At 43.5% G+C, this 25,961-nt stretch overlaps 5 protein-coding genes across 11 annotated transcripts in view; 2 read left to right on the forward strand and 3 right to left on the reverse strand.

Annotated features, from left to right (window-relative positions):
• The first annotated feature begins 11 nt into the window (after positions 1–11).
• Positions 12–4,134, forward strand: LOC6532814 (mediator of RNA polymerase II transcription subunit 15). Its single transcript, XM_002093515.4, has 2 exons — positions 12–1,639; positions 1,695–4,134. Exons 1-2 carry the CDS (start codon positions 1,094–1,096, stop codon positions 3,891–3,893), a joined length of 2,745 nt encoding a protein of 914 aa, XP_002093551.1. The 5' UTR covers positions 12–1,093; the 3' UTR covers positions 3,894–4,134.
• A 34-nt stretch (positions 4,135–4,168) lies between these two features.
• LOC6532815 (osteopetrosis-associated transmembrane protein 1) lies at positions 4,169–6,096 on the reverse strand. Of its 2 annotated transcripts, none has more exons than XM_039374840.1 (5): positions 5,865–6,096; positions 5,338–5,801; positions 5,095–5,282; positions 4,776–4,956; positions 4,169–4,722 (listed from the first exon to the last, which is right to left on the reverse strand). In XM_039374840.1, exons 2-5 carry the CDS (start codon positions 5,666–5,668, stop codon positions 4,475–4,477), a joined length of 948 nt encoding a protein of 315 aa, XP_039230774.1. In that variant the 5' UTR covers positions 5,669–5,801; positions 5,865–6,096; the 3' UTR covers positions 4,169–4,474. The 2 variants fall into 2 exon arrangements, with proteins under 2 accessions (XP_039230774.1, XP_002093552.1); XM_002093516.3 differs by having other exon boundaries at positions 5,338–5,805.
• A 627-nt stretch (positions 6,097–6,723) lies between these two features.
• LOC6532816 (drosomycin) lies at positions 6,724–7,022 on the reverse strand. Its single transcript, XM_002093517.3, has one exon. The coding sequence runs from the start codon at positions 6,934–6,936 to the stop codon at positions 6,724–6,726; it is 213 nt and encodes a 70-aa protein (XP_002093553.2). The 5' UTR covers positions 6,937–7,022.
• Positions 7,023–7,196: 174 nt separating this feature from the next.
• On the reverse strand, positions 7,197–7,601 carry LOC6532817 (drosomycin). The gene has a single exon (XM_002093518.3). The coding sequence runs from the start codon at positions 7,525–7,527 to the stop codon at positions 7,309–7,311; it is 219 nt and encodes a 72-aa protein (XP_002093554.1). The 5' UTR covers positions 7,528–7,601; the 3' UTR covers positions 7,197–7,308.
• A 387-nt stretch (positions 7,602–7,988) lies between these two features.
• LOC6532818 (spectrin beta chain, non-erythrocytic 5) overlaps positions 7,989–25,961 on the forward strand; it is a 31,483-nt gene continuing 13,510 nt past the window's right edge. For 2 of the 6 annotated variants that reach the window (XM_002093519.4, XM_039374966.2), the window contains exons 1-6: positions 21,455–21,689; positions 22,817–23,007; positions 23,272–23,439; positions 25,110–25,226; positions 25,299–25,561; positions 25,629–25,758. In XM_002093519.4, the coding sequence (XP_002093555.2) occupies positions 21,608–21,689; positions 22,817–23,007; positions 23,272–23,439; positions 25,110–25,226; positions 25,299–25,561; positions 25,629–25,758 (951 nt within the window). In that variant the 5' untranslated portion in view covers positions 21,455–21,607. Of the gene's footprint in view, positions 8,127–8,805; positions 8,969–21,454; positions 21,690–22,816; positions 23,008–23,271; positions 23,440–25,109; positions 25,227–25,298; positions 25,562–25,628; positions 25,759–25,961 lie in introns of those variants that run through there. The other 4 variants (XM_015194137.3, XM_015194136.3, XM_015194133.3 and 1 more) reach the window with 3 other exon arrangements.

Here is a 25,961-nt window from a genome sequence, read left to right on the forward strand (position 1 = left end):
CTTTATGACCAAGTTGACAGTGTTTTTGAACTAATTAAACATTGAAAGGACCTCGATCAATTAGTGTGAGTTTCAGATTTTTAAGCCCATATTTGACTTTGCCCATACTCATATTATGATGTGCAAAACAAGGTAGCTATAAAGAATATTCCTTAAAATCTTGCTTTTTTAATAAGTAGTAGTAAGGAGATCTTTGATTTACAGTACTCCCTCTCTTTTCTGATTTGTCCTTACTGGTAAATTGGAGTGCTGAAAAAACAAGAGTACTTCACATTAACCTTTACCTTCTTTCCGAATTCGAGTGCCTCGAGTATTCGCCAAATGCTCAACAAACTTCGATTGCGCAACTTTGCCTGACCAGCACCCCCAAAACCGAAACTGCGAATCCATCAACCCATTGGGGCGCCAAACTCGAGCTGCTCCTCCTCCAGTGGAGCAGTTCAGCGTCTCGGCCGGATTTCAAGTTCAAACCAGTTGCCAACGGAGCGGCGATTCCGACCTTCCGACAATTACATGAAAATGCAGCACTCACCATCTACGGATGCCATCGAAATTCGCTGTCGAGATCAGGCGGAGAAAAACCATGTTTGAAATCAAATGATATATATGAGCTATAAGTGCTTCCATCAACTGTTTCGCCCAGTTTCTCTCAGTGTTGGTGCGTGCCACACAAGTGTGAAGCGATGACAGCAATTTGTTGAATGCATCATCGATCAAATGCGATCGCTCGAATGCCTTTAATTGTAGAACTGGGTTAAGCATCTGAGACTCATCCCTAAACAGTTTGGCCCAGGTCAGTATCGAAGCTATTGGAGCTGGTGGAGCTATCATAGCCATAGCCTTTGCATTGCTATTCCCAGTGCTGCAGTTGACTTTGACACTGATCGCGATCGCGATTGCGAATGCGATCGCTCCCCCAATTTCGAATCCGAATCCACCCGAAATCCGTATAAATATGCGGAGCACACTCCACGATCGATCAGACAGCGGTCAGCGGTCAGCTTTGGTGGTGGTCAGCAGTGATTGGACTGGCAATTAGGTTTTGTGGAGCTAGGTGCTTGGACTTTGGTGCAGGAAACAGGATCAGAACAGGATGTTTCGAGGAGTGCTGGTGCTCCTGCTGCTGCTGGTGGTGGTGGTGGCCTGGTGCCAGGTGGATGCGGCCACCCATGTCAACATCTCGATTGCCCAGCAACCGGCCACGAATCCGGCGGATGTGAAGTACGTGGATGGCATGGCGCCGGCGGAACTGAGGGCGGGTCCACAGCGGGATGAGGATCAGCAGTTCCAGCGCATCCAGGAGCGACAGCAGCAGGTGCTAGCCCAGTCTCAATCTCAGGCGCAACAGCAGCAGCAGCAACAGGTGTCTCAAACCCAGCAGCAGCAACAGCAGCCCCAGCAGCTGTCTCCTCGCCAAGGATTGGGACTGCAGCCGCCGGCTCAGGGTCAGCCACCCATGTCCAAGAACGGACGATTGCCCCGTCGCCGCAATCACAGCAGACGTCCCGCCATCCACCAGCAGCCACCGCTTAGTGCTCATAGCGGCCAGTTCCGACAGCGCAACCAGCAGCTGCGCCAGAACCAGGAGTTCGAGCGCTACATCCAGTCCTACCACAGCCATGGACCCACCGTGGAGACGGTAAGTGGTACCGAGGTAACACTGTAAACTGTAACTCACCTAACCGGCTTTCCAGGTCTACGAGTCATCGAATCCGTCCCCGCAGCGCTATACACAAACCAGCTCCGGAGTAAGTTCGTCCGCATCAGTGGAGGATGCGGCTCCCCAGAAACTGGTCACGATTGGAGGACATCGGTCGCAGCAGCTGCGCATGTTCGAGCGCCAGGTGGCTGCACCCGTCTCCACCCAGGGACAGAGCGCCAATGTGGAGGCGGCCCAGGACAGCAAGCCCATCTACGAGCCCCAGCAGGCGCCCATTCAAACGGCCAACATCGCGCCGCCGGTGAGCTCCAGTTCGTCCTCCGCCTCCAGCTCCTCCTCGTCCGCCCCAGCATCAAGTCAACCTGCTCCCGCTGCGCCCGCCCTGCCATCTGATTCGTCATCCGGCTACGACTCCGCTACCAGCTACAATCGCCCCAGCTACGATCCCAATGGCTTCAGCTACGAGGATGGCCAGGACGTGGAGTACCAGGATCAGTATCCGCCGGAGGTGGATGATGGCCAGGGATACGAGGACTATGCCGATCAGTCGGGCTACCAAGGCGGCTCGGGCTACCTGCCACCAGCTCCACCCAGGAGCTACGCACCGCCACAGCGTCCCCTGGTCACCAAAACCATTCAGATCGTGCAGCCAGCACTGAAGGCCAAGAAGTACGAGGTGCGTCATCCGGCCATCCAAAAGGAGTTCTACGACATCGAGGAGCGCGTGGTGATCAAGCCGGCGGGAACACTGGTCGTCGAGCTGGAGCATCCGGTTGCTAAGATACCCAAGGGCGAAACCCTGCTGCCCCTGGGACATCCTCATCCCGCAGTGGCGTCCGCCTACAGCAACAGCAACACTGGTCAAATCCAATCCCAGACATATAACAGCAATGTGCCCGAGTACAGGCCATCCTATGATGCAGCTCCAGCTGCCAAGGATCAGCAGACTACCACCATCGGTTCCAGTGTGACCACGATGCCCTCCTACGATCAGCAGCCCAAGGATGACTTCGTAGAGTCTCGCCTGCAACAGCAGCAGCCTCTGGGCGATGTCACCGATGGTGGCAAGAGCTCACCTTCCTTCATTTCCGGTGTGGATGCCAGTGGAAACGGGGTGAAGATCAACGCCAAGCATCTCTCACCCAAGATGATCCAGCGCGCGGAACCGGAGCAGGATTACGCCCGATCCGGCCAGCGGGTCTATCAGCAGAGGAATAACTTCAACCGCCAGCCATACAACCAGGACGACGACTACTTCTCGGGGGAATATCTGCCCAATGTGAGTGCCGGCAGTGTGGACGCCAAGCCAGCGCGCCTGGAACTGGCGGAGGAGAAGGAGGACGAGCGACCCACGCAGATCATCAAGCACGAGCACAAGATTCATCTGCCGCCCTCGCAGCACAACATTTATCTGGGACGCACTAGCCAGACTCCTCTCAAGGAGCGAAGGATTCAGGAGGTGCCCGCCCAGGTGACCGAGATAAAGCCCTACCTCCGCAACCACGTGGGACCCACCGTGCTGTATGCCAAGTCTCAAACTCCGAGGACCTACTACAACCAGCCATCCCGGCAGCGCGTTGCCGAGGAGCTGGACTACAGTGCGCCCTACTCCCAGATGCGATTCAGCCCGGATAACCACTCCGCCAGACTCGTTCAGTCTTCCCGGCTGGAGGAGGCACCCAAACGAGAGAGAGAGCAGGAGCCCAAGAAGGAGCAGCAAAACACCCACATCCAAATCCAGATAGCCAGTGACCAGGAGAAATCCGCAGTGGTGGCCACCACAATTGCGCCCGACTGCGACAGGGGACAGCAGAGAGCCGAGCTGAGGCAGCAGAAGTCCCAACGCTTGATGGAAGCACCCAGTGCCGAGGTGTCCGCCACCCAGGCTACTCCGTCTCAATCGAAGCCGCAGCCCGATGTGGATGTGTCGCTCAATGGAGCCGCTGGCCATCTGAAGCCCAACGAGCGGGTGATCGCAGCCACTGCGGCGCCAACCGATGCCTCGGCCACCAGCGAGACCTTCCACAAGCGTCGCATCGTTGTCAACCATCCGTTCCAGACGGTGCGCGAAGTGGTCGAGCACGAACCCTTCACCAACTACCATCAGATTCAGGTGAACGAGCCGGCTCCGCCCTCGCACTACCACCAGGCCTACTACCAACCGCCGCTGCAGACCCACGGGAGTTTGGTCCACTACCAGACCTCGTCCGCACATGGCAATCTATATGGATAAATTAGGATTAGGAAAGAATCCGAAGGCGACCAACGAACGTACACGGCCAATGCACTTCCTTTGTTAATCGTTATCTTAGTGTTAGGTTAGTTCCTTAAGCTAGTACGCAAATCCGGTGGAAGGGCCCTTTCCATGATGACATGACCCTGATCTTCTTTCGCCTTAATTCGATTTAAACGCCTAGGCTTACGTGCAGTTTTACTTGCCAACAATAAAGCGCATACAAAATGCTAAAAATAAACTTTTCGACTTTCCACTTTCTAATGCATCTAGTGTTCATTTGAACATTTTGCTTGAACAGCAATGACTTTAATAAAAATATGATATCACAATGCATATGGCTATACATTTGCTTTATAAAAGTGTATTATATTTGGTTAGGCACAAGGCGGAGATAATTTTCCGAAATATATGGTAATAGAGGGCATATCAGAAGCACAAAAGCTATTCGCACAATTATTAGGTAATATAATAAAAAATGCAATAAATGCTTACAGCTTTGCTGCCCTAGGATCCTCTAATTTATAAATATCCTTACGCTGATATCGGAGGTTCCCTTATGGACACTCTACCTGGTTTTGTTACGCTCGTTTGGTCTTCGCAAGCGGCTCATCGTCACTGGAGTAGTCGGATTCGTTACTCCTAGGAACTTTTTTTCTAAGAGGCGGTTCTTCATCACTCGATTCGTCCAGCAGGTGAGTACCCGCTCCACTCAATACATTGGCGATTTTTTCCGTTCGGGCGGAGATGACAGCAGGATCTTCTACTGGAGTGGACAGCACGGCAGCCGTGATTAGTGTCGACGTGGAGGGCGCGTCCAGTTCAGGTTCTAAAATGCCTATAATAAGTTAATGAATTCTAAGCAATGATGATGTTTCGTACCCTGCTCATTAAGCAAACCATGATTGGCTTCCCGTCGCTTGGTCACTACGATTGCCGTGATATAGAAGGTTAGTATGGGGAGCAGGACAACTACGCCCACGGCGATGAGGAAGTTGGTCAGCTTTACCTCGCGTTGACAACATTTCAGCGTTTTCGACCAGTTGAGACGAGTGCGGTTCATCTGAATAGGAAAAGATGATAATATTCAATTATGCATACAGCTGTGCAATATGAATAACTAAAGTATAACAATTAAGTCTCTACAAGTGGAGCCCAAAAGTGAAATAACAGGCACATGCAATGATAAGGCCTGACTTACATTGTCCTGCAGATCAAAGCACACCTTTCCGCCGACTTTCGTTTCCATGCTGAGGTAGAAATCATTCAGACCCACGTAATCGCTTTTGCAGTTGTAGCAAACCAGCTCCGGCCTAGTAGAGTCCAAGCATTCCTGCAACTTTGTTGCGTTGTCATCGTATATATTCCAAAAATTATCCCTGAAGCAATCTGAAAGGTTGAAATAGATGAGTGACTGCCAAAAGTGTTAAGTACTGATGCACACTTTCGCAGTTGGCCTTCTGCCACAGGCTGGTGAGGATTCCTTGGGTGGTGGCCACTATATTGATCCTGTCCGAGTTCAGATACCGCTTGGAACAGTTGGCGTCCTCAATTAGGTTTCCGTAATCGTGGCTAAGAGCCCGGTAGAGATCAACGCATCCCTCACACAGATTCACGGGCACCGACTTTGTGGTGGCGCAGTAGATGAACTTGCTCTGCGCATCGGCAAGTTCGCGAAGCAGAATCTCGCAGGTTTTGTTCTTCACGGCCAGCACCGCGTTAAACTGTCCACTCAGGGTTAGGATAAGGCCCAAGATTGCAATATATCTCCGCATCTTTGGCTGTGCTTTGTTGGAGACCAAGTGGAAAACCGGAAGAATTGAAAGCCGGGGAATCCCCTGGTGCTTCGGTTTGTTGATTCGGGTGCTCCCTACTCGTCCAAGCCAGTTCTTCCGTGTAATGATACGCCTACCTGGAGGGGATTGTCGGGTGATTAGCTATTGGCATTACTAGCAAAACTCACATTCTTACCTTCTGCACACTAAAAAAGTTTGTTAAGAATGCAACAAACTTATCTGTCAACTTAAAAAATGCGTTGTTTGTGTTGCACTTGGCTTTCGAGTGGAGGCAGCAAAGTATAAACGTTTTCTGCTGATATGCAGTTACTTGCAAACTAAATAATTGACTTCTTGCAATGGTAATAATTATTTTGTGTAATTTATAAACAAAACAATAGCAATAGGTTGCACTCCTTCAAAACTATCGGGCCTTTGGTACTTCGATTCTTTTCTAGTGAGGAACCGCCATGAAGGCTTGGAACATCTGGCAACGCTAGAAATATGGCGCGACTTTTAAATTTCTTTGCAGTCTATTGGGCAGTTTTCTATCCTAAATTGTAAATTTATATTAAAACTGCGCTCGTTTTTTTTAATTCCCTAATCATATTCCCATTTCCCTCCTAGTGATTGTAAATTGCTTAGTAGGTCATTACAAAAATAGATCGCAATGTTTACTTTTAGGCAACTGCTGATCGATCTTAACTGCTGATCAAACTCTGAGCATTGTTCATCGTTTATTTGTGCAAAATCTGTATGCAGCCTTGCACAATGAGATTATTTCAATGAAGGAAAGCTAAGTGTAACACATAAGTAGATGCATAAATGCGGGGAAGTTGTAATGCTTAAATACATATTTTTAGATATAAATGACCCAAAACAACAGAGTTAATCGATTACCGTAGAGTAAGTAAAACTTGGGGTTTTTCCGCTACTAATCCAGTTCCCATGATGAAAATAACATTTAAAAATAGGTCAGGAAAGTTCAAGTATTTATTAGTCAATGCACATTGGTATACTTGTCCAACTTTATTGCGTTTATATGAACATCTTCTTCAGCATCCTTCGCACCAACATTTGAGACTGGGGCTGCAGTGACCACCGGTTCGTCCTTCCCTCTGGCAAATCTCCCTACACTTCTTCTTGTGCCACACGTAACAGGAACCCCGAAATTTTCCGGAAAGGCAGTCGGCAAAGGATTCATCCGCTCCCAGGACAACCAGCATCAAGACAGCACACAGTGCAAATAGGAACTTGATTTGCATCATTTTGGTAGCAGTTCTGGTGACTTTTGGCAATTAACGAATTGAAACCCACAAGAAACTGATAGCTCTTCACTTTGATTAAGAGCTTATATACCCTTCAATCTAAAAGTTTAACGACGCTGTGGTGAAATAAATCTCGGGGAGATAAATATATATTCACCCAGACTTTAGGGCTGAATTTACAATGCCAACACGAGGCGAATATAACAATACATTCAGCGGAACAATAAGTATTGGATCTTGACTTGATTTTATTTTAAACAGTTGCGATTATTAAGGGAATTGGATTATGTGATTGATACTTGATACGTATTCATGCAGAGAAGCGCTCATAGAAGTTGTCCAGTTTCGGGGAAATAATATCGGATCTTGCATTCAACATCCTTCGCACCAGCATTGCAGCCTGGAGCTGCAGTGTCCACTGACGCGTCCTCTTCCCTCCTCGCGGCAAACCCTCCTGCAGGTCTCATTGTCCCAGACGGCACACGGTCCTCGGTATCTGCCGGAAAGGCAGTCGGCATCGGCTTCCTTGGCTCCCAGGACGACCAGCATCAGCAGGGCGAAGAAGGTGAACAGGAACCTGATCTGCATCATTTTTGAGTACTTTTGAGGCTGTTATAATCAATTGAAATTCGAATCAATTTGGTTTTCAAGTGCCTTTCGATGAGCTTTTATAGGGCTAAACTAGTCGATATCGCTGCCAGCGTCGTTCGATTTCTATTGTATTATTATTTCATTTATTTATTGAGTCTGGATCAATTATACAATAAAAACAGAATCCACAATAAACGTGTCAATACGTGTCCCATTTCAGATGACTTGAATGGTTCAAGGAAAGACAAATAGTAAATGGTTTAATGGATATAATAAACACGACCAAAATATTCGCCATCAGAGATCTTTGCAATTCAAATTTTAACGGCAGGCGCCAAATTCGATATAAACATCGATAACTTTACGATGTCGTGATGGTGTGCCCATGTTGGCATTAGCCCGAAATACCATGAATTCAAAGTTCGAATTCAACTGAGAACCGGATCGGCTATTTGCAATAGCCAGTTTTTCTCTGATCGGCGATTTGACAAGACGTGCGCGCGGACTAAAAAGTTGGATGCCAAAACCGCTAACTCAAAAATAAATAAAGCCGTGCAAAAAAAAAGTAAAGAAACAACAAGCGGGCCAATAAGTAAAACGTAATCAGCGTTTCAATTCTCTCTTTCATTTGCGCTCTCGCTCTCTTAAGCCGCTCACACTGCTTTTGTTGTTCTTTTCGTTGTAGTTTTTGTGCTAATTAGAAAATTCCATAGTTGTTGCTGTTGCACCGGTGTTTAAAACGCGGCTATTTCTAATTACTGCCCCAAAATAGAAAAGAAAACGAAAAAGAAAAAACAATAGAAAAAACCCACTAATCTGGTTTTTGCGTGTGAAAGCAACTGGTGTGCATTGGAATTTGTTATTAAGGTCGAAAAGCAGCAACAAGTGACAAAAATTCTATGGCATAAATTAAAAAAAAGAGAATCCCCAAAAAGCGCTGAAAAACGTTAAGATTTCTTTGGTTTTAACACTTTTTCGGCTTGTTTTTGTAACCGAAAACCAAAGAACGCCGCTTATGGTCGAACAACAAAAACAACTTTCCGGTTTTTCTCCCACTTCTGCTCCCCATCCTCCTTCATTCCGTTTCCTCCTCCTGTTCGCGTTCTCTGGTTTTTTTTTATAACCATCTTCGTCTGCATCTTTCGATTTTTCACTGTGTGCGTGCGTGTGTGTGTGCGTGAATAAGAAAAGTGGGAAGAGTGGCGAAAGGAGGAGAAAGATCGTAGTGAAAACAGTCGGCGAAAAACAAATAAATACGGGAATTTATGTTAATTGCAGCGGCTAAGAACGAGAACGGGAACGCAAAGAAGAAGCTGAGAAGCAGGAGGCATCGAGAAATCCAGAAATCCAGAAATCTGGCGAATAAATATAATTTCTTGTGCGCCAGGATACTAACGTAAATCATTCACGCTGGATTTGGGATACTACGAGGCTGTCAAAGGTAAGCACAGTACTAAAACCGGAATGGCAAAGAGAAGATCGTTAAAAACAATATGGGATGTTTTACGGTCCGATGCTCCACTTTATAAGCCAATAAACCCGACGCAAGGTGTTGCATAACAACGCTGCGGCTCCCAAACTGTAAACGGTAAAGGGCATTCCCGATCCCGATCCCGCCCGATCTTCCATCTGCTGCCACCAATCCACCATCCAATCCACTGTGGTCAAGTTGCGTGCGAACTGGTCGTAAAAACTGCCTGGCTGTCATATACAGACATACAGTCTAGCCTGGCTGGGAGGACCTCATTTAGAACGTGGGAATTACTAAGCACTTCCAATCTATAAATATCTTACGTTATAAAACCTAGTAACTTCTATAAGCACAACTTTAAATTGTTGCCACTTTAGAAGAGACTTCCGAAAGAGTCTTAGTTGTGGAGGCTTGCCTGTAGTTCTGCTGTGAATTAGCATAACGAGGGTGTGGGGTTATGGGGATTCCCTTCCCCCTTTTCCACCCAGCCAAGCACAGGTGTCGCTCAAGCAGGCTCTCTTTCTTTCTGGGCTGTGCTGGCTTGGCCAGTCGTAAACTGGGCTAAATAGGGTCTAAGACGAAGCACGTTTTGGCCCCCCCGCCTGCTCGCTGGCCCCCGTCTCCCGCTTGGGCCGTCTCGCTTTGGGCTTGGTTTATTTTTAAACCGCATTCCTCCCATTCAGAGGTGGTCTCGCTCTGACTTGCAGCCTTCTCGCTCGTTCATTAGCCATGCTGCAGCACCGTTAGGCGTGAACGTTTGAGAGCCACTGGCTCGGCAGCGTGATTTGCAAAGTGCATTCGCAAGACAATTGCCGCTTAAATTCAATTATACTCAACGGGTCAGCCAAGAGGCCAACGACTATCAACAAGGCCAAGGCATCGCGTCGCGGGAGGGGGAAGGGGATGGTGTGGGCATCACAGAAGGGGGGAAAAGCCAACGCCCCCAATGCAGCAGCCCATTTGCATACAGTTGCGGCCAACTCGATAGGCACACTATTAGCCGCATTAAATGTGGTCTGTTAGATGGTATTGATTTTGTAATGATTTAATTGCTTAAATGGGTTGTTGATTAAGTGGTGTTATAATAATACCACAGCGTTTCACCTCTTTACGAAGGCAACTTGCATTACAACAAAGAGTTTAATTATTAAAGTGGGTTTAGTTTAATTGGTGATATGCTATAACTATTTTTCAAACCATTGACTCCATTGGAACCAAAGTAGTGTATAAAGTAAATAAAATGGGCAACTGAGGATCCTATAATTAGCACCCCGAGTGTTGCTGTTTGTAAACAGACGCCGATCTCTGCAGGAAAAGTGCAAGACCAGCAATAGGCAGCAGTAGTCCAGTGGCTGCCAAACTGCGAGCGATACAAGTAGAATTCCTATTGGAGACCCAGTTGGTCCATTTTTCAATTCTTTTTACATTCCCCTCGAAAAAAGACACCAACACAAACAAATAACTGCACATGGACTTGTTTATATCTTTGCTCTTTGTTGTTGCTTTTTCCAATTAGATGTCTGCACTGCAGCTGGGCGGTGTTGTTCTCGTTGCTGTGGCCATAATCTTATTGGAGTTTTTAATGCGGCATTCTTTGGCATTTTGCGCAATTTGCGCGCTGTACTTTTCGTTTCGATCGATTCCCTTTCAAGTGACTCCTTTCCCCTTTTTTGACCAGTGTAAAGTATGCATAATCCCATTCAAAATCAGCCAAAGAGTCAATCAATCAATCACCGCTTTATTTCGGACCAACGCCGCCCACCCATCAATCAAAGGCCATAAAGCGAATTTAGAACGAACTTTTGTGATTTTACGAAATGGGTCTTATCGCTATGTCAGCATTTATGAGGCGTGTACAGTCAAAACTGGTAAAAGGAAACTCTGTTTTAGCTGTAAGCTGTATTGTTGCATTTTGAAATATGTTTCTTTGTATTCAACTATGCAATCAAATGCTTCAGAATTCGAAAAATAAAATATTTCTAACGTCATGCATTAGGCAATACCATCTGTAGTTTGGAACTGCGGTCAGTTTTGAGTGGTTATAAAATCAAAGGGACTGAATCATGGAGATAAAACAATTGCTCAAGTGCAAGTGATTGGGGGAGTTGTAATTGTAATTACCCCTAAATTAAATGAAAGGCCGCCGGAGTTAATGGCAATTGACTTGTTGAACTCGTTTCTCGATGCAGGAGCACTGCCTTCTCCGATTTGATTCAGTTGACAATGTCACTCACATGCATTCAATATTATTTAACCTATTTGCGCTTATCTCTGGGTGCAAGTCCAACATCATCGATTGTCAGTAATCTATTCGGAAAACATTAAAAATAACTAATGTCACTTGCCAAATTGATAAGGCAAGGAGAGCCCCTTTGGCAACAGATCCTATCTGGCACGATCGGTGTGAATGATGTTATTATGATGTATGATTCGAAAAGTTGTTCTAGAGAGCAAAGTACCCGGAAAGGCTTTCCCTATGAATCGGTTCAGTTTCTAAGAACTGACTAATTGCTTTAATTATTGGTGATATCTTACACTGTGAATAATGAATACGTCTGAAATTCTGAAACTTAAAGTATTGTACTGTTCTATAAGAACTAAATCCACTAGGTACATAATAGGTATCTGTACGATTTGAAGCCAATTTCTTGGAAGTAACAAATAGCTTCATTTTGAAATCTTCGTCTTTTTTCTGTTTATGCAAATTACTTGGGAAGTAATTAGAAAATAACCGTAAGTCGTGTGCAAAAATTAACCGCTACAGACTGGAGAAGTTCTCGCTCTCTTTGGCTGCTCATTTCACTTGTCTATCAATTGTGCGGTTTTCTTAGTTTTGGAGGCTTGGGAAAACTTGGCCAACTCCGACTTCAACCAGTTTTTTATGTTTTCCTGAGCGCGCGCCAAAAACCAAAAACTGAAAACCGAAAACCAGCAACAACGTGAAATGCACATTCAAGGCTATAAGCCAGTAACAACAACTAAAAGTAAACTTGCTCCGGAACTGGTTTTCTTCTTGGCTTGTATTTTATATTTTGTATTTTGTACTCGCACTCGCGACTTGCTTTCTTTTTCTCATTTTGGGTCTTGTAAGTCGAAGACTCAGTCAGTCGACTGAGTTGGCCAAAAAAAAAATCTGCTTATCACCAGGGTCCCTCGCACAACAATAAATAACGCAGGAAATGTGCCCACACAAAACGCTTCAGAGGGAAATTATTTATTTTCTTGGGAACGTCGAGGCTTGGCGGAATTTTAGTCGTTACTCTGTGGCTAGGCGATTACTGAGATCGGTTCCCATTCAAAGTTCAAAGTGCAAGATCGTTAATTCTGGCCTCATATGTGTAAAAATGCATTGTAGATTATCTAGTAAATTATTTAAACTATATTGTACTTGTTCACATTAAACCGATTTTATGATTAGATAAATGGTTATAGCCAGGATTTTCTGTACTCGTGCCAAATTATAAAGTTGTGTTGTGAACTTACTGACATTTTGAAGTGTGCTTTGGTATTCCAAGAATTCAATTTCAAGGTGGCAGCTTTTTGGAGCTCTTTCGCTTCAGATAAATATCAATTAAATTGGCAGATCAGCAAGGTTTCTGCTCGCTACATTTACCTTAAAACTTCAAATCATTTATTCGCAAAGTTATGATTGTTGGGTTCCATTGTGCTTGATGCCGATGCCAAAGCGAATTGCTCCCACCTGGATGCCATTAATTCGCTTCGTGGAGGCGACAGGAGGGGATCGCTGGCAACCTTGAAACCTGCTCTTGCCTTCTTTTCTGCCAGGTGAAATTTCGCGGCCAAAGAGGTGGCTCTCTTTCACTCCACTGCCAGCAAAAGAGGCCCCAAAGATTTGGTCTTTGTTTTGGCCTGGCTTTCGAGTTTTCGGACCTGGGCCATAAACAATTGCCAGCCAGCAGGTTGTTCGCATTTAAGCTTATTTATTATGAAGCTGTCTAGTTTTTTTTTTGCCTGCTTTATTGGAGTTTTTTGGCGTGTCTTTGGAATTTGGCTAATCGAGTCAAGTGTTTGGCGCAGAGAGTGGCTTCGCTTTCGGTGCTCGAAGTCAATGGAACTCGACTTATCCAGCGGAAGTGGTCGAAATTCCGGTTAGCCAATAGCGTAGTTTTTCGCTTTTTGCTTGGCACCACCAGTAGCGTAGGAATAGAAATCTTATCAGCAGAAAACAAAATTAGAAAGACATATTAAATATAGCCTTGACTGGGGTCTTAAATTTCAGCAATTTGCCAATCATTCGAGAGAGTCCGAAATCAGGGAAACTTCTCCTTACCCCTCGAAAACGGAAAGACAATGCCATTTTAATCATGTCTCTGCCAGCGAGTGAGATTCGCGATTCTCTTTGCATTGAATTCTCCGTGTTTTTACGACCACGAGCCCAATCAAAATATTTAGCTTATTAGTTGCGAAAAAGATCAACAAACAGCCGAGTCAAAGTCAAACAAACAAGAGTTTCATTCATCAAAGGAGCTGCGTGAGAGCTGCAGAGACCCTTGGAGTCTTTAGATCTTTTTATGTATTTGTGGAGACAGTGCTTCAAGTGAACATATAGCTGGGTTACAGATCGTCTGTATAATTCACTAATAATCTATTAAGTTTTGTATCACCTCAAAGACTTGCCAAAGGTGCTTTCCCAGCATGCTTGTATGTGTAAATCTTCGAAGTTGAAGCTATTGTGACTTCTGCTTACAAATGACTTCATCCTGTGTTCTTTTTTCTGTGATCTCATCAGCAACAGAAGATCCCCAGATAGTTTTACAGTTGCGAACCGCACTGTGGCTGCATATGAGTTCGCTTCTTGGGCCGAGGGCCTGTGGCAATTAATTACATTTTGCGCACTTTGTTTCCGCTGACTGGAAGCGGTAGAATTTTGTACTCTGTGCTGTAATTATTTCTTCTCCTTTGTCTGGGTTTCATTACGTTTTTTTTGTTTTTTTTTTTCGGTATAAGCACCTCGTAAGTCTAGGGTATATAAGGTTAAGAACCAATGTGTTTGGGAAAATTCTTAAGGGATGTCATCGCTTCGTTACCAACGTTAAAGAGATGAAGCCATAAAAGTGCCGCTGGTTCTTGGCCTGTTGGCCTTTTGTGTTTGTGGTGCAACGGTTGTCGATGTTTTCGGCCAGGTCTTGAAGCCCAGAAGAAGGTGTTGATGACTGCTTTCCAATGGTTGATGGTTGATGGTTGATGGTTGATGGTCATTTCCCGAGTATTCCCCACATTACCATACACTCGGTGTGGGGCATTGATTTCGCATTTTAGTGCCCATGCAGCTGGCATCCCGAAGAACAATGCGCATGTGTGCTACTCGTAAATTGTTTCTGGGCTTGGGTCCCCCTGTTCCCTTGTCTTTCCACCGAAAACATCGTTACTCTGGTTTGCATACCTGGCTGCGTACAATCGATCGGAATCAAAAAGCGTAACAGAGCCGAAGCAGAAATGCCAAATATTTAAGCGGCCCAAAAGCACAGCTGTGAAGGCTTGAAGGCTGTCAGAAGACCAAGCGGTCTTACACTAGCCAAAATATTGTGTTAAACATGATGTAACATATACTAAAATTCAAAGTGATATTTAGAAAACTAATAAAGCTATTAAAGATGAAAGTTATTAAATGAAAGAGTCAATCTCAAAGTAATACGATATTAACGTTATACTTAAACAAATCCCATAACTTGATCATAGTAATGTGTTCTTAGACATATAAGTGGCAATGATTGTATTATCTTCTTAGACATATCCCCATTTCTTGCACTGTACGTCCTGAGCCCTCCTCTTCTGGGCTTTTGAGCCCGGTTCGAGGCGGCACTCGCGTCTTACCTTGCCAGGGGCTTTGGGTTTTGGCTTTGACTTGGCTTGGCTTGGCTTGGCTTGGCTTGGCTTGGCCCGGCTGTTCTTCTTTCACTTTGGCATTCCTTGGCGTACTTTGTAAATGGTTCTTTCTCCTCGGATTTTCGTGAGTGCGTGAGTTGTGCTGTTATTTATGTTATGAGCGTTATGCGTTCCAGTTCTTTCACATGGATTTGCTAAGCGGCTATGCGATCAGTTAAAGCCAGCCAGTTTAGCCATTTTGAACTCGAGATTCCCCATGATGATGATGACACAAATGAAATGCCTTGAGTAAATTACTGAAGTGGCTAACTGAATTGCCAACTTCTAATGGGGCCTCAAAGGCGAACGGAAAGAGGTGACTTGTCTAAATATAATTTGTCCCTGCAATTTATGACTTTCTTTAGCGATTCACAAAGTTTATGGCCCACAAGGTGGACTGTGAAGATAGAAGCTATCTATAAGGTGCAGATAGTGTCCCACGGTAGTTATCAACTGTCGAACGGCGATAAAAACTGATTAAATGCACTTTGGCTATATGCAGGAATCGATGGAAACAGCTCCATGATGTCAGAGCCCGGAATGAGTCAGACTTTTAAGTCGGTTTTGCTGATCAGTTACAGGTTGGCTTGGGAAACAGTAAAGTTGAGCTGTAAAGAACAAAGTTGTAAAGCTAATATCACTGATTTATTAAATATATATGAGAAAACAAGTTGAGAGTAGATGTATTATGTTGGCTCAATCGAATTTTACAAGAGTTTTCTATCACAAAGACAAATGTCTATCCAACTATCGACGCCTTACTTTAACTAAAAAATTCCGAGAATAGTGACTGTGTCTTGTCATATTAATTAGCTGGGAACGTAGATCAGCTCTCGGAGTCAATGATCAAGCGGTTTTACAGTCGTGACTGGTGGGTTACAGAATGTTTTACATTTGCATGCAGCAAAAAGCAGGCCGAGTAACCTTGAGCTCGCTTATATAACACTATATTTAAAACCAAGTCGACATAAAATTGATTAAAGGTTATGTTCCCGCGACGACTGAAAATAAAATTACACGCATAAATGAGAAAATATTTACTTTAACGCTGACATCAGACAATCAACAAGTTATGAACGGAAAGCGGCGATATAAAAAAAAAATAAGGGGAAGTTGAACAGCTACGTGGAGCTTTCCAAACAAGATATTCCCCAGAATTCTGCTCTTCTTTTGGGGTTCTGTTTGTTGTAATTTTTACCGGTTTCCGACCGAAAAAAAATATGTGTCTGCTGCGACTGTTTAGCATTGTAGCGTGAAGTCTTATGATCTTTATTTCCCATATTTTTCTTATTTATTTTTTCATATTTGCGATTTTGATTATGACGCGCCGAGCAACAAGCGCAAAGTCTTCATCAGCGATCTGCGATCTGCGAATGTGAATTTGCATATGCCGCAAGGCAGAAACGAGTTTCGCATTCCTTCACTTGGCCACCCGGCAGATTCGCATCCAAAGAGTGTTCCCCAGGGCACTGGATTTAATTAGAAGAATGTGCAAAGTAGATTTGTGTCTGGGGTTTACCATGAAATATGGTAGCCAAATTGTTATGATAAGCAATCTACAGTCCACAAGTTTGGGGAATGATGGTTGGGAGAGAGCTTTTTCAATGGCCGCAAGTAGCATTCAGATACATCTGGAGATTACTAGAAAATCCTATTATCCATACAGGGAATTTAATTTAAATTTTACTCTCATGTCTGCATACAAACAACGACGCAAACAGGCTTAGCGATTTCTTTTTACCTATCTCAATATTTTAGGGATTACACTAAAATCTTATTTGCAAGAAAATTATAAGCGGACTTCGTTTTTCTGCTCAATAAGCTTTGTGATTTAAATAAACTCTTTTCGAAGCAAAGAAATGCAAACATATTTTGTAGGCTAAGATGGAAAAGAGAAGCTTTGGGACCTTTTAAAGAAAAAAAAACTTCACTTAATAATAAGCCATCCCAAGCTATTTTTATGCGAAGAGCTCTCTTTTCGAGGGCTCTTCAAAAACCACTCGAGAGTAAAATTATGCATGAAACGTTTGCACACACAAAACCGCAAAAAAAGTGTTCTCCAATGTGCTTATAACGTCATCGAATCTGAATTTTTGTCGTGTAATTGTAAACTTGACTTTTTGCTGCCCGATTTCGGTCTGTGGTTTGCGCAACGTGCTTTTTGAAGTCGGAATGCAGTTTCGCTTTTGGGCTGTCTGAAATAACAAACCCATATCAGAGTTCGTGGCTCGTAAAAAACACATCAAAATCGTTTGATACTCATTTAAAATCCATACATTATAAGCAATCATATACGAGTACTACTATCAGCGATGTTAAACAACTCTGATGGGCCACAAGGCCCAGAACTTTCAAATGTATATCCCCTTCCTTCCCTTCGAAGTAACAAATTTATATTTCTTTTTCGATGACGATTTTATTTTTATGGCCCGACACTTGAGTAAACATTTGTTGTCTCTCGGTTCTCAGGCTTAGCCAATTAATAATTCAATGGGTAAACTCTCCATCAAGGGCTACTCGGCCTCTCACATGATTTCAATTTCAATTAGGGTCTTTGAAATCGATGTTTAAGATATGAGTTATGACTAGATGAAACATTTCTATCGCCATTGTCTTTGTGACATTTTCGGGTCTCCGGCTGTCAGAAATGAAATTGAATTGTTCTCCCTCTTGTCAGGCGATCATTTGATTGCCGATGCCATTTGGTACACTTTAATTAAAAGTAAAGCGTTGCGAGGGTTGCTGCCGATAGCACCGACCTTTACCCACTGAACTCTACGGGAAAATGAACCAACCGAAACTGAGACGATAAGGGAAAATACTTTTGGAGGCTTCCTGCGAAACGCGGCGGAAATAAGTCAAAGCCCCTGCTAAAGTGTTAGATTGTTGTGCAAATATTGGACTTAGTCGTGAGTGGTACGTGTTTGTCATCAGTGCTGGCTTATATACTACATTTATATACTACGCATCCAGATAGCTCATCGATGACTCAAACTGAGTTGAGCTGAAAATTTTGGGTTCACACGTGTGTCGGCTTTTATTGAGTCTCCCCCATATGCAAATCATGTGCGATTAAGTCATATTTTTGGCGCTATTCGAATAGGAAGTGGGTAGATGAAACTAATTAATCAGAAACCAGCTTTTTGTTTTTTTTTTGGAAAGAAAACAAACTGAAATACAATTGGTAGAACAGCGTCGCTTCGACTTTTGAATAGTTTGAAAGTTTCTGCTAGCTTTCGACAATTTTCTTTGTGTCATTCAAGTGAAAGTTTCAAGTTTTCCCATAAGAGATTAACGAACTTCAGCTTGATGGTTCAGTGTAATTATCGAGTTACATGGTCTGTTTCCGTTTATATGTTTCTGTTTTATCTCTAAAAATCTAAGAATACTGCTTTAGATAATCAATCAAAACGATTTAGTCACACTTAATGCTCCTGGATCTGCGAAATCTATAATTGCCTGGCACTTCCCCAACAATCAAAGGAAATCAATCAGAGTGCTTGGAAACCTGTTCGTTAACCGATCTCAACTGATACGGTAACCATCTGGTTTAATGGGCCTATATCCGCCATATCGAATCTTAATTACACCACAATTAAAAGAAGACGCGTGCCTAGTTTCCCCTTGGTCGCAAAATTAATGGATCTTTCGTTGATTCGCATCTCCAATCGATTAAAATTTATTTGGAATTAGGTACCGCCCTGCGAATATCACATTTAATTGATTTTTATTGTGCTCAAAAGATGAATTTAGAGAAATTTGTTTGAGGAATTTGTGCCATATCTATAAAATCTACAAATCCCACCCGTTGTCATCTTCATCTGCTTCTTTTGTCCCCAGAGATTTCTATTCATTAAAACGTGATGTCATCGCTTGACTATTTAATTTTTGGCTTCTAATCTAGCTCAATGCTGAACTCAATTTTCCCAGCCTGGAGAAAAGCGCCAAACCGTTGAAAAACGTCAATTGAAAACGGTTTTCATTGCCAAAGTCTCACGTAAAAATCAGTTAAAACCGCTGAAGCGGCGCCCCAAATAATTGAATCCCAGCATTTGCATAATCCACAAAAAAATCTAAAAAAACAGAACGCGAAAGCTGGGAGAAAACCGATTCGAATTCGGTAGCCGGTGGCGCATGCGCAGAACCCCAAAGAACATAACGAATTTTTTGGGCTTTGAATCAAACTCAGATTCGAGGTACGATGATGTCATCAAAACAACATCGGTTGCGGGTGTATATTGTGTATTTTGTGTGTCTTTCGTATGTGGTACAGCCCCTCTGGGGGGGCGTGACCAAATGCCAAAAAGCCATAATAATAAAGGCAATGGGCACGAGGAGCTAGGGGCTTTTGAATGGGGCTCAGCATTGACTAATTTTCGCAAATAACTTTTGGGGCACATCGCATAGACATACATAGTACAGTAGATATGGACGGCAACACACGTACGAACTTACCAAGCCAGTTGAAAACGAGCTGAAACGGACTGAAGCTCTCTATAAACAATTTCGATTTCAACAAAAGCTAAAGAAAAAGGCAACCAAGAGCCATGAAAGCAAACTACGAGGTATGTAATATTTCTTTGGCATTTGTATCGTCATGAGACAGTAATCAGCCAAAATGTTTGGTAATCATTTTAAAACAGCAAGCCATATTGAAGCTCCACCTAATGATTTGGATTTGAATGGAGTTGGGGAAATATTTCAATTTATTGATGAGAAAAGGGTGCAGATAGATACATTTCTGTTCATCTAGAGCTTGAGAATGCTTAAGTGATCATAAATCTCTGTTTAACTTAAGAAGAAGCAGCAATAAACCCTATAGATCATTTCCAGTTGAGATCTATTGTTTAAATTAAATCCAAGTCTGTAGCTCATTCCTACCCAGTTTTGCTGTTTTCTCTTTAAAATTGTTTGTTATTTTCTCTCGTTGATTTTGAAAATTGTTTAGCATGCCAGGCACAAACAAAAGAATTTATAACACTGTGGGTTTCTACTTGTTTTGTCAATCTGCATTCTTCTTTTCGACAGAGGCGAAAACTGAATTTTAATTCCCAGCCACTGATGAGGTAATTTTATGCATAGAAATTTTGTGACAACAAAGCCCACCAATTCCCTAATTTGCAGAGCTATAGGTCTCATTATTTTCCGTTCAACGCGGAGATGACAGAAAAATTGGGCTTTTATCAGACATATTCCATCGCTCACGCAAAACTAATTAAAACGGGTAACTACTTCGGATGTTATCTGAGTAGAAAAAGGTTACGAAAAAAAAAGATACTTAACTTCTTGTTGATATACTTCAAAGTATCATTTAATTCTGAAACTGCTAAATGATATGTGTGACTTAGCATATGGGCCATAAAAATTAAGCATACAAAATGCTAAATGTTTATTGATTTATGCAAATTTTTACACGATTCCGAGGTTGTTGCACGCCTTGTTCATTAGCTAACCGTGTTTGTGGAACTGTGCGAGATTTTAATCTGCTACAGAGCCGCCAAGAAGTCAGAAAACTATAAAAATCGTGTTTAAAGTGTTTGCGATGAGTGAAGTGTGGTGTTTTAAAAATAGAAAGAGGCGCGGAATCCGAGTGCTCCTGCTCCCAGCTGCTGCGCATGTGCTCTGCTAGCATTTCATATCCCTATTGAAGTAAACAGGATGCCCGGAATTCGACCCTCCGCTCGCATTTGCCCCTAACTTTGCCTCCCTTCTCCAGTTGTTTGAGTATAAATAGTTTATGGCCCAAGACAGCTGTGTGTGAGTTGGGTGGGGGGTATGTTGTATTTTGGGGATAAAGGAGTCACAGTTTTAATTGCATTTCCTGCTAAGCCTAAAGTTATGCCGCACTCCGCATTTGTCAGGTTTTGTTTGCCACTCGATAGTGATAAGCGACGTACGTTACGTTATCGCGGTATGGTAAAGTTTATTGTCACACCGGTCGTGTTGTTGGTTTTTTATTGTTTAGTTTTCACCTCTTTTTAATTGATTTTCCTATTTGCCAAAGCGAAGTGTTCTGTTTGCCAATTAGCCGCGAATGCCTTCCAGGTGACCTCAGCGCCATTGCCGGCACATAAATGATCTATTAGCGGAGTTATGACACCCGAGTAGGCAGCAGATTATAACTCTTTCGCACTGATGTCATATGCGGAATGATCGAATTTGGCAGCTATTAAATGGCACATTCATTAGTCTGCGGAATGTGACAGAACGCCATAAATAACTTGATATTGGAAGTGCACTCCTCACTCTATATATACATATATTCGACAACATATGTCCGAGGTATGCGGGATTTATGGAGCTATAGATTAGATAAGCTGCAGGGCCTATTGGCTATTTGTGAAGGCAAAGATTTTCCAGATACCTTAACCGTTTTCTCACACTGCTATCAGTTCGCGCGATAAAGGGAATTCACCATAGGCCAGTTAAAGCATTTTTGCTGCCACTCTTGGCTCTGGCTTTTAATTCATCTGATAAACACAGCCAAAAGGGGGTGGAAGCTTTCCCCCACGTTAAATTGTTGCGGCCAGCAAAATTTTGGGCAGACATTTTTTTTTAGTGACCAAACGGCGCGGGCTCTGCGAACATCTCACTGCTGAAACGAAATTTAGTGCCCATCAAAAAATCGAAATAAAAAACGAAAGATTAAGTTTAAGAAACAGCACTTGGTGCTGAAAGCCCGGATATCTTGAGAAACCCCCTCGAAATCAGCGATCAAAGGCCATGGAGTACAATAGTGTGTTGCGCTCGAATTTCTCGCGCAACGAGTATCGCCGATATATATCCTACGAACGTCAGTCGTTGGGTAGGTTTCATGTACTTGAACTTTTCCCCTGAAAACTCGCCATCATTATATTATACAATCCCGCAACGAAAGTGACTTGTTCTTATCTACCAATTGGGTGGAACTTCATTTTTGCCTGATAAGAGCGCGAATATTTGGCAAATGAGTCAGCCACCTAGAAGAATGGGTTCGTTTTCTACAGTTTCCGCTCCATTTCCGTCCAGTTTTTTAACATATACTCTTGGCCATCATTACGTAAAGCGAAACGTTGATAAAAAAAAAAAAGTAACAAAGTTGCGAAGCATTTTCCATGCGTATGAAGTAACATTGGCAGTCGACAGATAAGCCCAAAGAATCACTATCGCTGGGCAGCGACTGTTTTGGTTTCGATACGCTTGCTGGGGGTATATCTACTGTGTCGCAAAGTTGGTCACAGCTGGGTTTGTTTATAGCTCGATCAACTATAAACAAAGCAAGAAACTACTAACTACTAGTTAGTTAAGAAATATGTAGTTTACCTTTCCCTTTCTTAAGGTAAAGTTACTAAAAAACGCTTACTCTTCCAATTCTTGCACGATCTTACAAAAATTGTAATCAAGCTTACTCAAAAGGTGTTTGCAATTCTGTTCAATTAAGATCTAAAAGTTAAAAGCCAATCGGCATGGCTTATCTGTACGGTTGTAGAAAACACAGCTACGTGATGAGGTGTTCGAATAAGAAGTGATTGTCGGCATTACTAGAACCCGCTGATAGAATGATTTAAAATTAGGAATTACGTTTGACAGAACCCCGAAACGCTACAAATAAACTGCCTTGGAATGTTGTTCTAACTTTAGCCAGGGATTTTTTTAAAGCGGCAATTATGTTGGCGATAACTCGTTATCTCTAAATCAATAGGTGCGTACGTCATGGTTGTGCTTTCCCTATCTCTACCACATACTTTTCGTACTTTCGTATTTTTCCTCTATTTTCCCTATGCCCATTATTGATTTTGAACTGTTGTCAGGTGGTTTAGCCATTTCTCTTTCCTAGGAAAAATATATAAAAAAAAAAAAATCAAAACAAACACTAAAGCTAAACGTTTCGTGTTGCATTTGTATGACTTCGAACTAATCCGAGATTTATTTTCTTCCCCTCCCTCCACTTAGCATCACAATATGAGCCGGGAGGCTACTCCGCCCTGCAGACGCAAACGCCATCCAATCGCAACTCCGCCAACATGACCCAGCGGGACGGCATCATCAAGTTCGAGAACGAGCGGATCAAGACGCTGCAGGAGGAGCGGTTGCACATTCAGAAGAAGACATTCACAAAATGGATGAACTCCTTTCTGATCAAGGTGGGTCAATTAGCTAGGTCACTCATTCTATTACTTATATTTTTATTAACTATTAATGAAAGAAATGCTTTGTTTGCGATAAGAAACTAAAGATTTTATTGTTTAAAGTCATAATTTATTGATCAAACTAAAGTATTCAAATGAAAGCGACACCTGTGACATTTGAAATTATACATTCACATAAAATTTTGATTGGAAGAAAGCTTTATGGCCCCACCAATTTATGAATGCAACTCACATTTGGGCTTATCGTCTTCTTTGCAGGCCAAAATGGAGGTCGAAGACCTATTCACAGACCTGGCCGATGGCATCAAGCTGCTGAAGCTGCTGGAGATCATATCGTCGGAGAAACTGGGCAAGCCGAACAGCGGACGCATGCGCGTCCATAAAATCGAAAATGTCAACAAGAGTCTGGCATTCTTGCACACCAAGGTGAGATATACCGCGTAAATGGTTGGGAGTGAAGGGAGTGAATGCAGTTGCTGGAAGACCAAAGACTGAAGACTGAAGACTGAAGACTAAAGACTGAAGACCAAAGAGAGTGGGGAGCTCTCTACGCATTTGTAGAAAGTGCAAGTCGCGCCTGCGCAGCTGCGCGTGGCCATTGCGTGCTATGTTTGCCGTATGAGGTGCACGGATCTATGTGGCTCTTGGAGTCGGGATCTTGGATCTCGGGGAAGTGGAAAGGCGGGAGACATGGCGAAAAAGTATATATTTAATTACCTTGCCTGGGCACCGCGTTTTCTTGGCAATTTCTGAAATATTTGCATACTTTCTAATGCATTTTTTCCTTGACTTCACTTCACTTTGTTGCGCTTGGCACATTTTCCAGCACCACCATCAACACCACCGCCACGTACATACTCGTATATGTTACATGTGTACTTTCTTTGCAGCTCTCGTGTGCATTTGATTTGAATTGGGCAAAGTGGGGAGCTTAGCGTGCGACATAGTTTCGAATCTTCTGGTTAGTCAGGTGGCTCTGGACTAATCTAATTAGAAGCAATTAAAACGCAGCCATTTGTCCCACTGTCCCACAACTAATTCACTTTGTTTCTTAAGCGCTGAAGCAGTGAAAGTTCGGTTTCGGTTTCGGTTTTACTTTTCACCATTTCATTTCATTTTGTATTTTATTTGCTTTTCGGGCTTGTCGTTTGTGTGTGACACGGGTATTGAGTGCATTTTAATTGGTTTTTAGGCTTGAAAGAAGCCCAAGCGAAAGATTTACGCACAAGCGAGCATTCCATGAATCCTCCACGACTCTCTGGGGACTCATTGAAGCGTTCAGCGGAGCACGAGTCTCGGAATTGCCAGTCGCCATTAGAAGAACCAAAAGGCGTAGCTTCGTACTAAACACTAATGTACCACAATAATTCCGAACGAGTCTATTAAAGCGAACGGTCTTTTGGTGTGGGAATAAATTAGCTGCCTTACTATGAACTTTTAAAAACGATCATCTGACATTCATAAATTTAAAATAATAGTTTACATGAATTATATGAATTCAAGAAAGGCCTCTGCTTTTAATATCTTGTTGAAATCCTATAATTATGTACGAAATCGATCATAAGTCTAGCATTAACCCTCTTCAATTATATATAAGCTGCCCCATATTCTTCTCTATTTCCATAATTTATTTATTTTCCATAATTCACTTTTAAAATTCTAATTCATAAACTAGTTTGGAGTAAATGAGAGCTCTCCATCTCAATTTTCCACTCGGGCATAAATCAGCCCAGTCACTTTGTAGCTATGATAATGCGATTTAGATCGGTATCAGCTAGTAACTTATGCTTTCCTCGCTGGGATTATCGTGCGTGTTACCTGTCCGCGCCCTGACCCACTATAAATGCAAATGGCAGGCGGGCGACCCACATGAACCCGCCGGAGGTCAAGCACCTCCACCTGATAAAGCGTGACTGGCTGGCTGGACAGGCACAGACCCAGTTCGGATGTATCGGTATCTGTGGGATGTGGAGCTCTTGGTAACCCAATATGCAGCTTACCCACTCCATTCACCAAACGGGGACCTGAAAGAAATGCAGAAGAGATAGTGTAGAGTGGTGAATGGAAATAATGCATGATGGTTTCTTTCATTTTAGGTCCGTCTGGAGTCCATTGGTGCTGAGGACATTGTCGATGGCAACCCCCGTCTCATTCTCGGTCTGATCTGGACCATCATTCTGCGGTTTCAGATTCAGGAAATTGAAATCGATGTGGTAAGTTGTCGCCTAGCAAAGTCACATAACCAAAGTGATTCATTTGTAATGCAACTACGTTTCATCACTTAGGATGAGGAGAACGAGTCCAGCGAGAAGCGTTCCGCCAAAGATGCGCTGCTTTTGTGGTGCCAGCGCAAGACGCATGGCTATCCGGGCGTCAACATCACGGACTTTACCAACTCCTGGCGCTCCGGCTTGGGCTTCAATGCGCTCATCCACTCGCACCGTCCCGATCTGTTTGAGTACAGTACGATTGTCAATTCGAAGAACTCCAACCTGGACAACCTTAACCATGCCTTTGACACGGCCGCCAACGAATTGGGCATTCCCAGGTGAGGATCCTGTAAATAAAGAATGGAGTGTCAATAATAATTAATTGTAATTTTTTCCCTTCCTTAGCCTGCTCGATGCGGAGGACATTGACTCGGCCCGTCCCGATGAGAAGTCGATCTTGACCTATGTGGCCTCCTACTATCACACCTTTGCACGCATGAAGAACGAGCAGAAGAGCGGCAAGCGCATAGCAAATGTAAGTAGACCTGGGTCGCACCCGGGACTTAGCAATGAACCTGCCTATGAAGGCAGATGTAGATGCCATTGGCAGAGTCCCATCGTCTGTAGAAGTCGCTGCAGCGTAACGATGTCCCACAGTTAACGCTCTACTTCACAATGGATTGGACCCCGATCGGATTTGGATTCGGGTGGGGTCCAGACCTAAACCCAGAAAGTTGC

This window comes from Drosophila yakuba, chromosome 3L (genome assembly GCF_016746365.2).
Source record: "Drosophila yakuba strain Tai18E2 chromosome 3L, Prin_Dyak_Tai18E2_2.1, whole genome shotgun sequence".
Taxonomy (NCBI): Eukaryota; Metazoa; Arthropoda; class Insecta; order Diptera; family Drosophilidae; genus Drosophila; species Drosophila yakuba.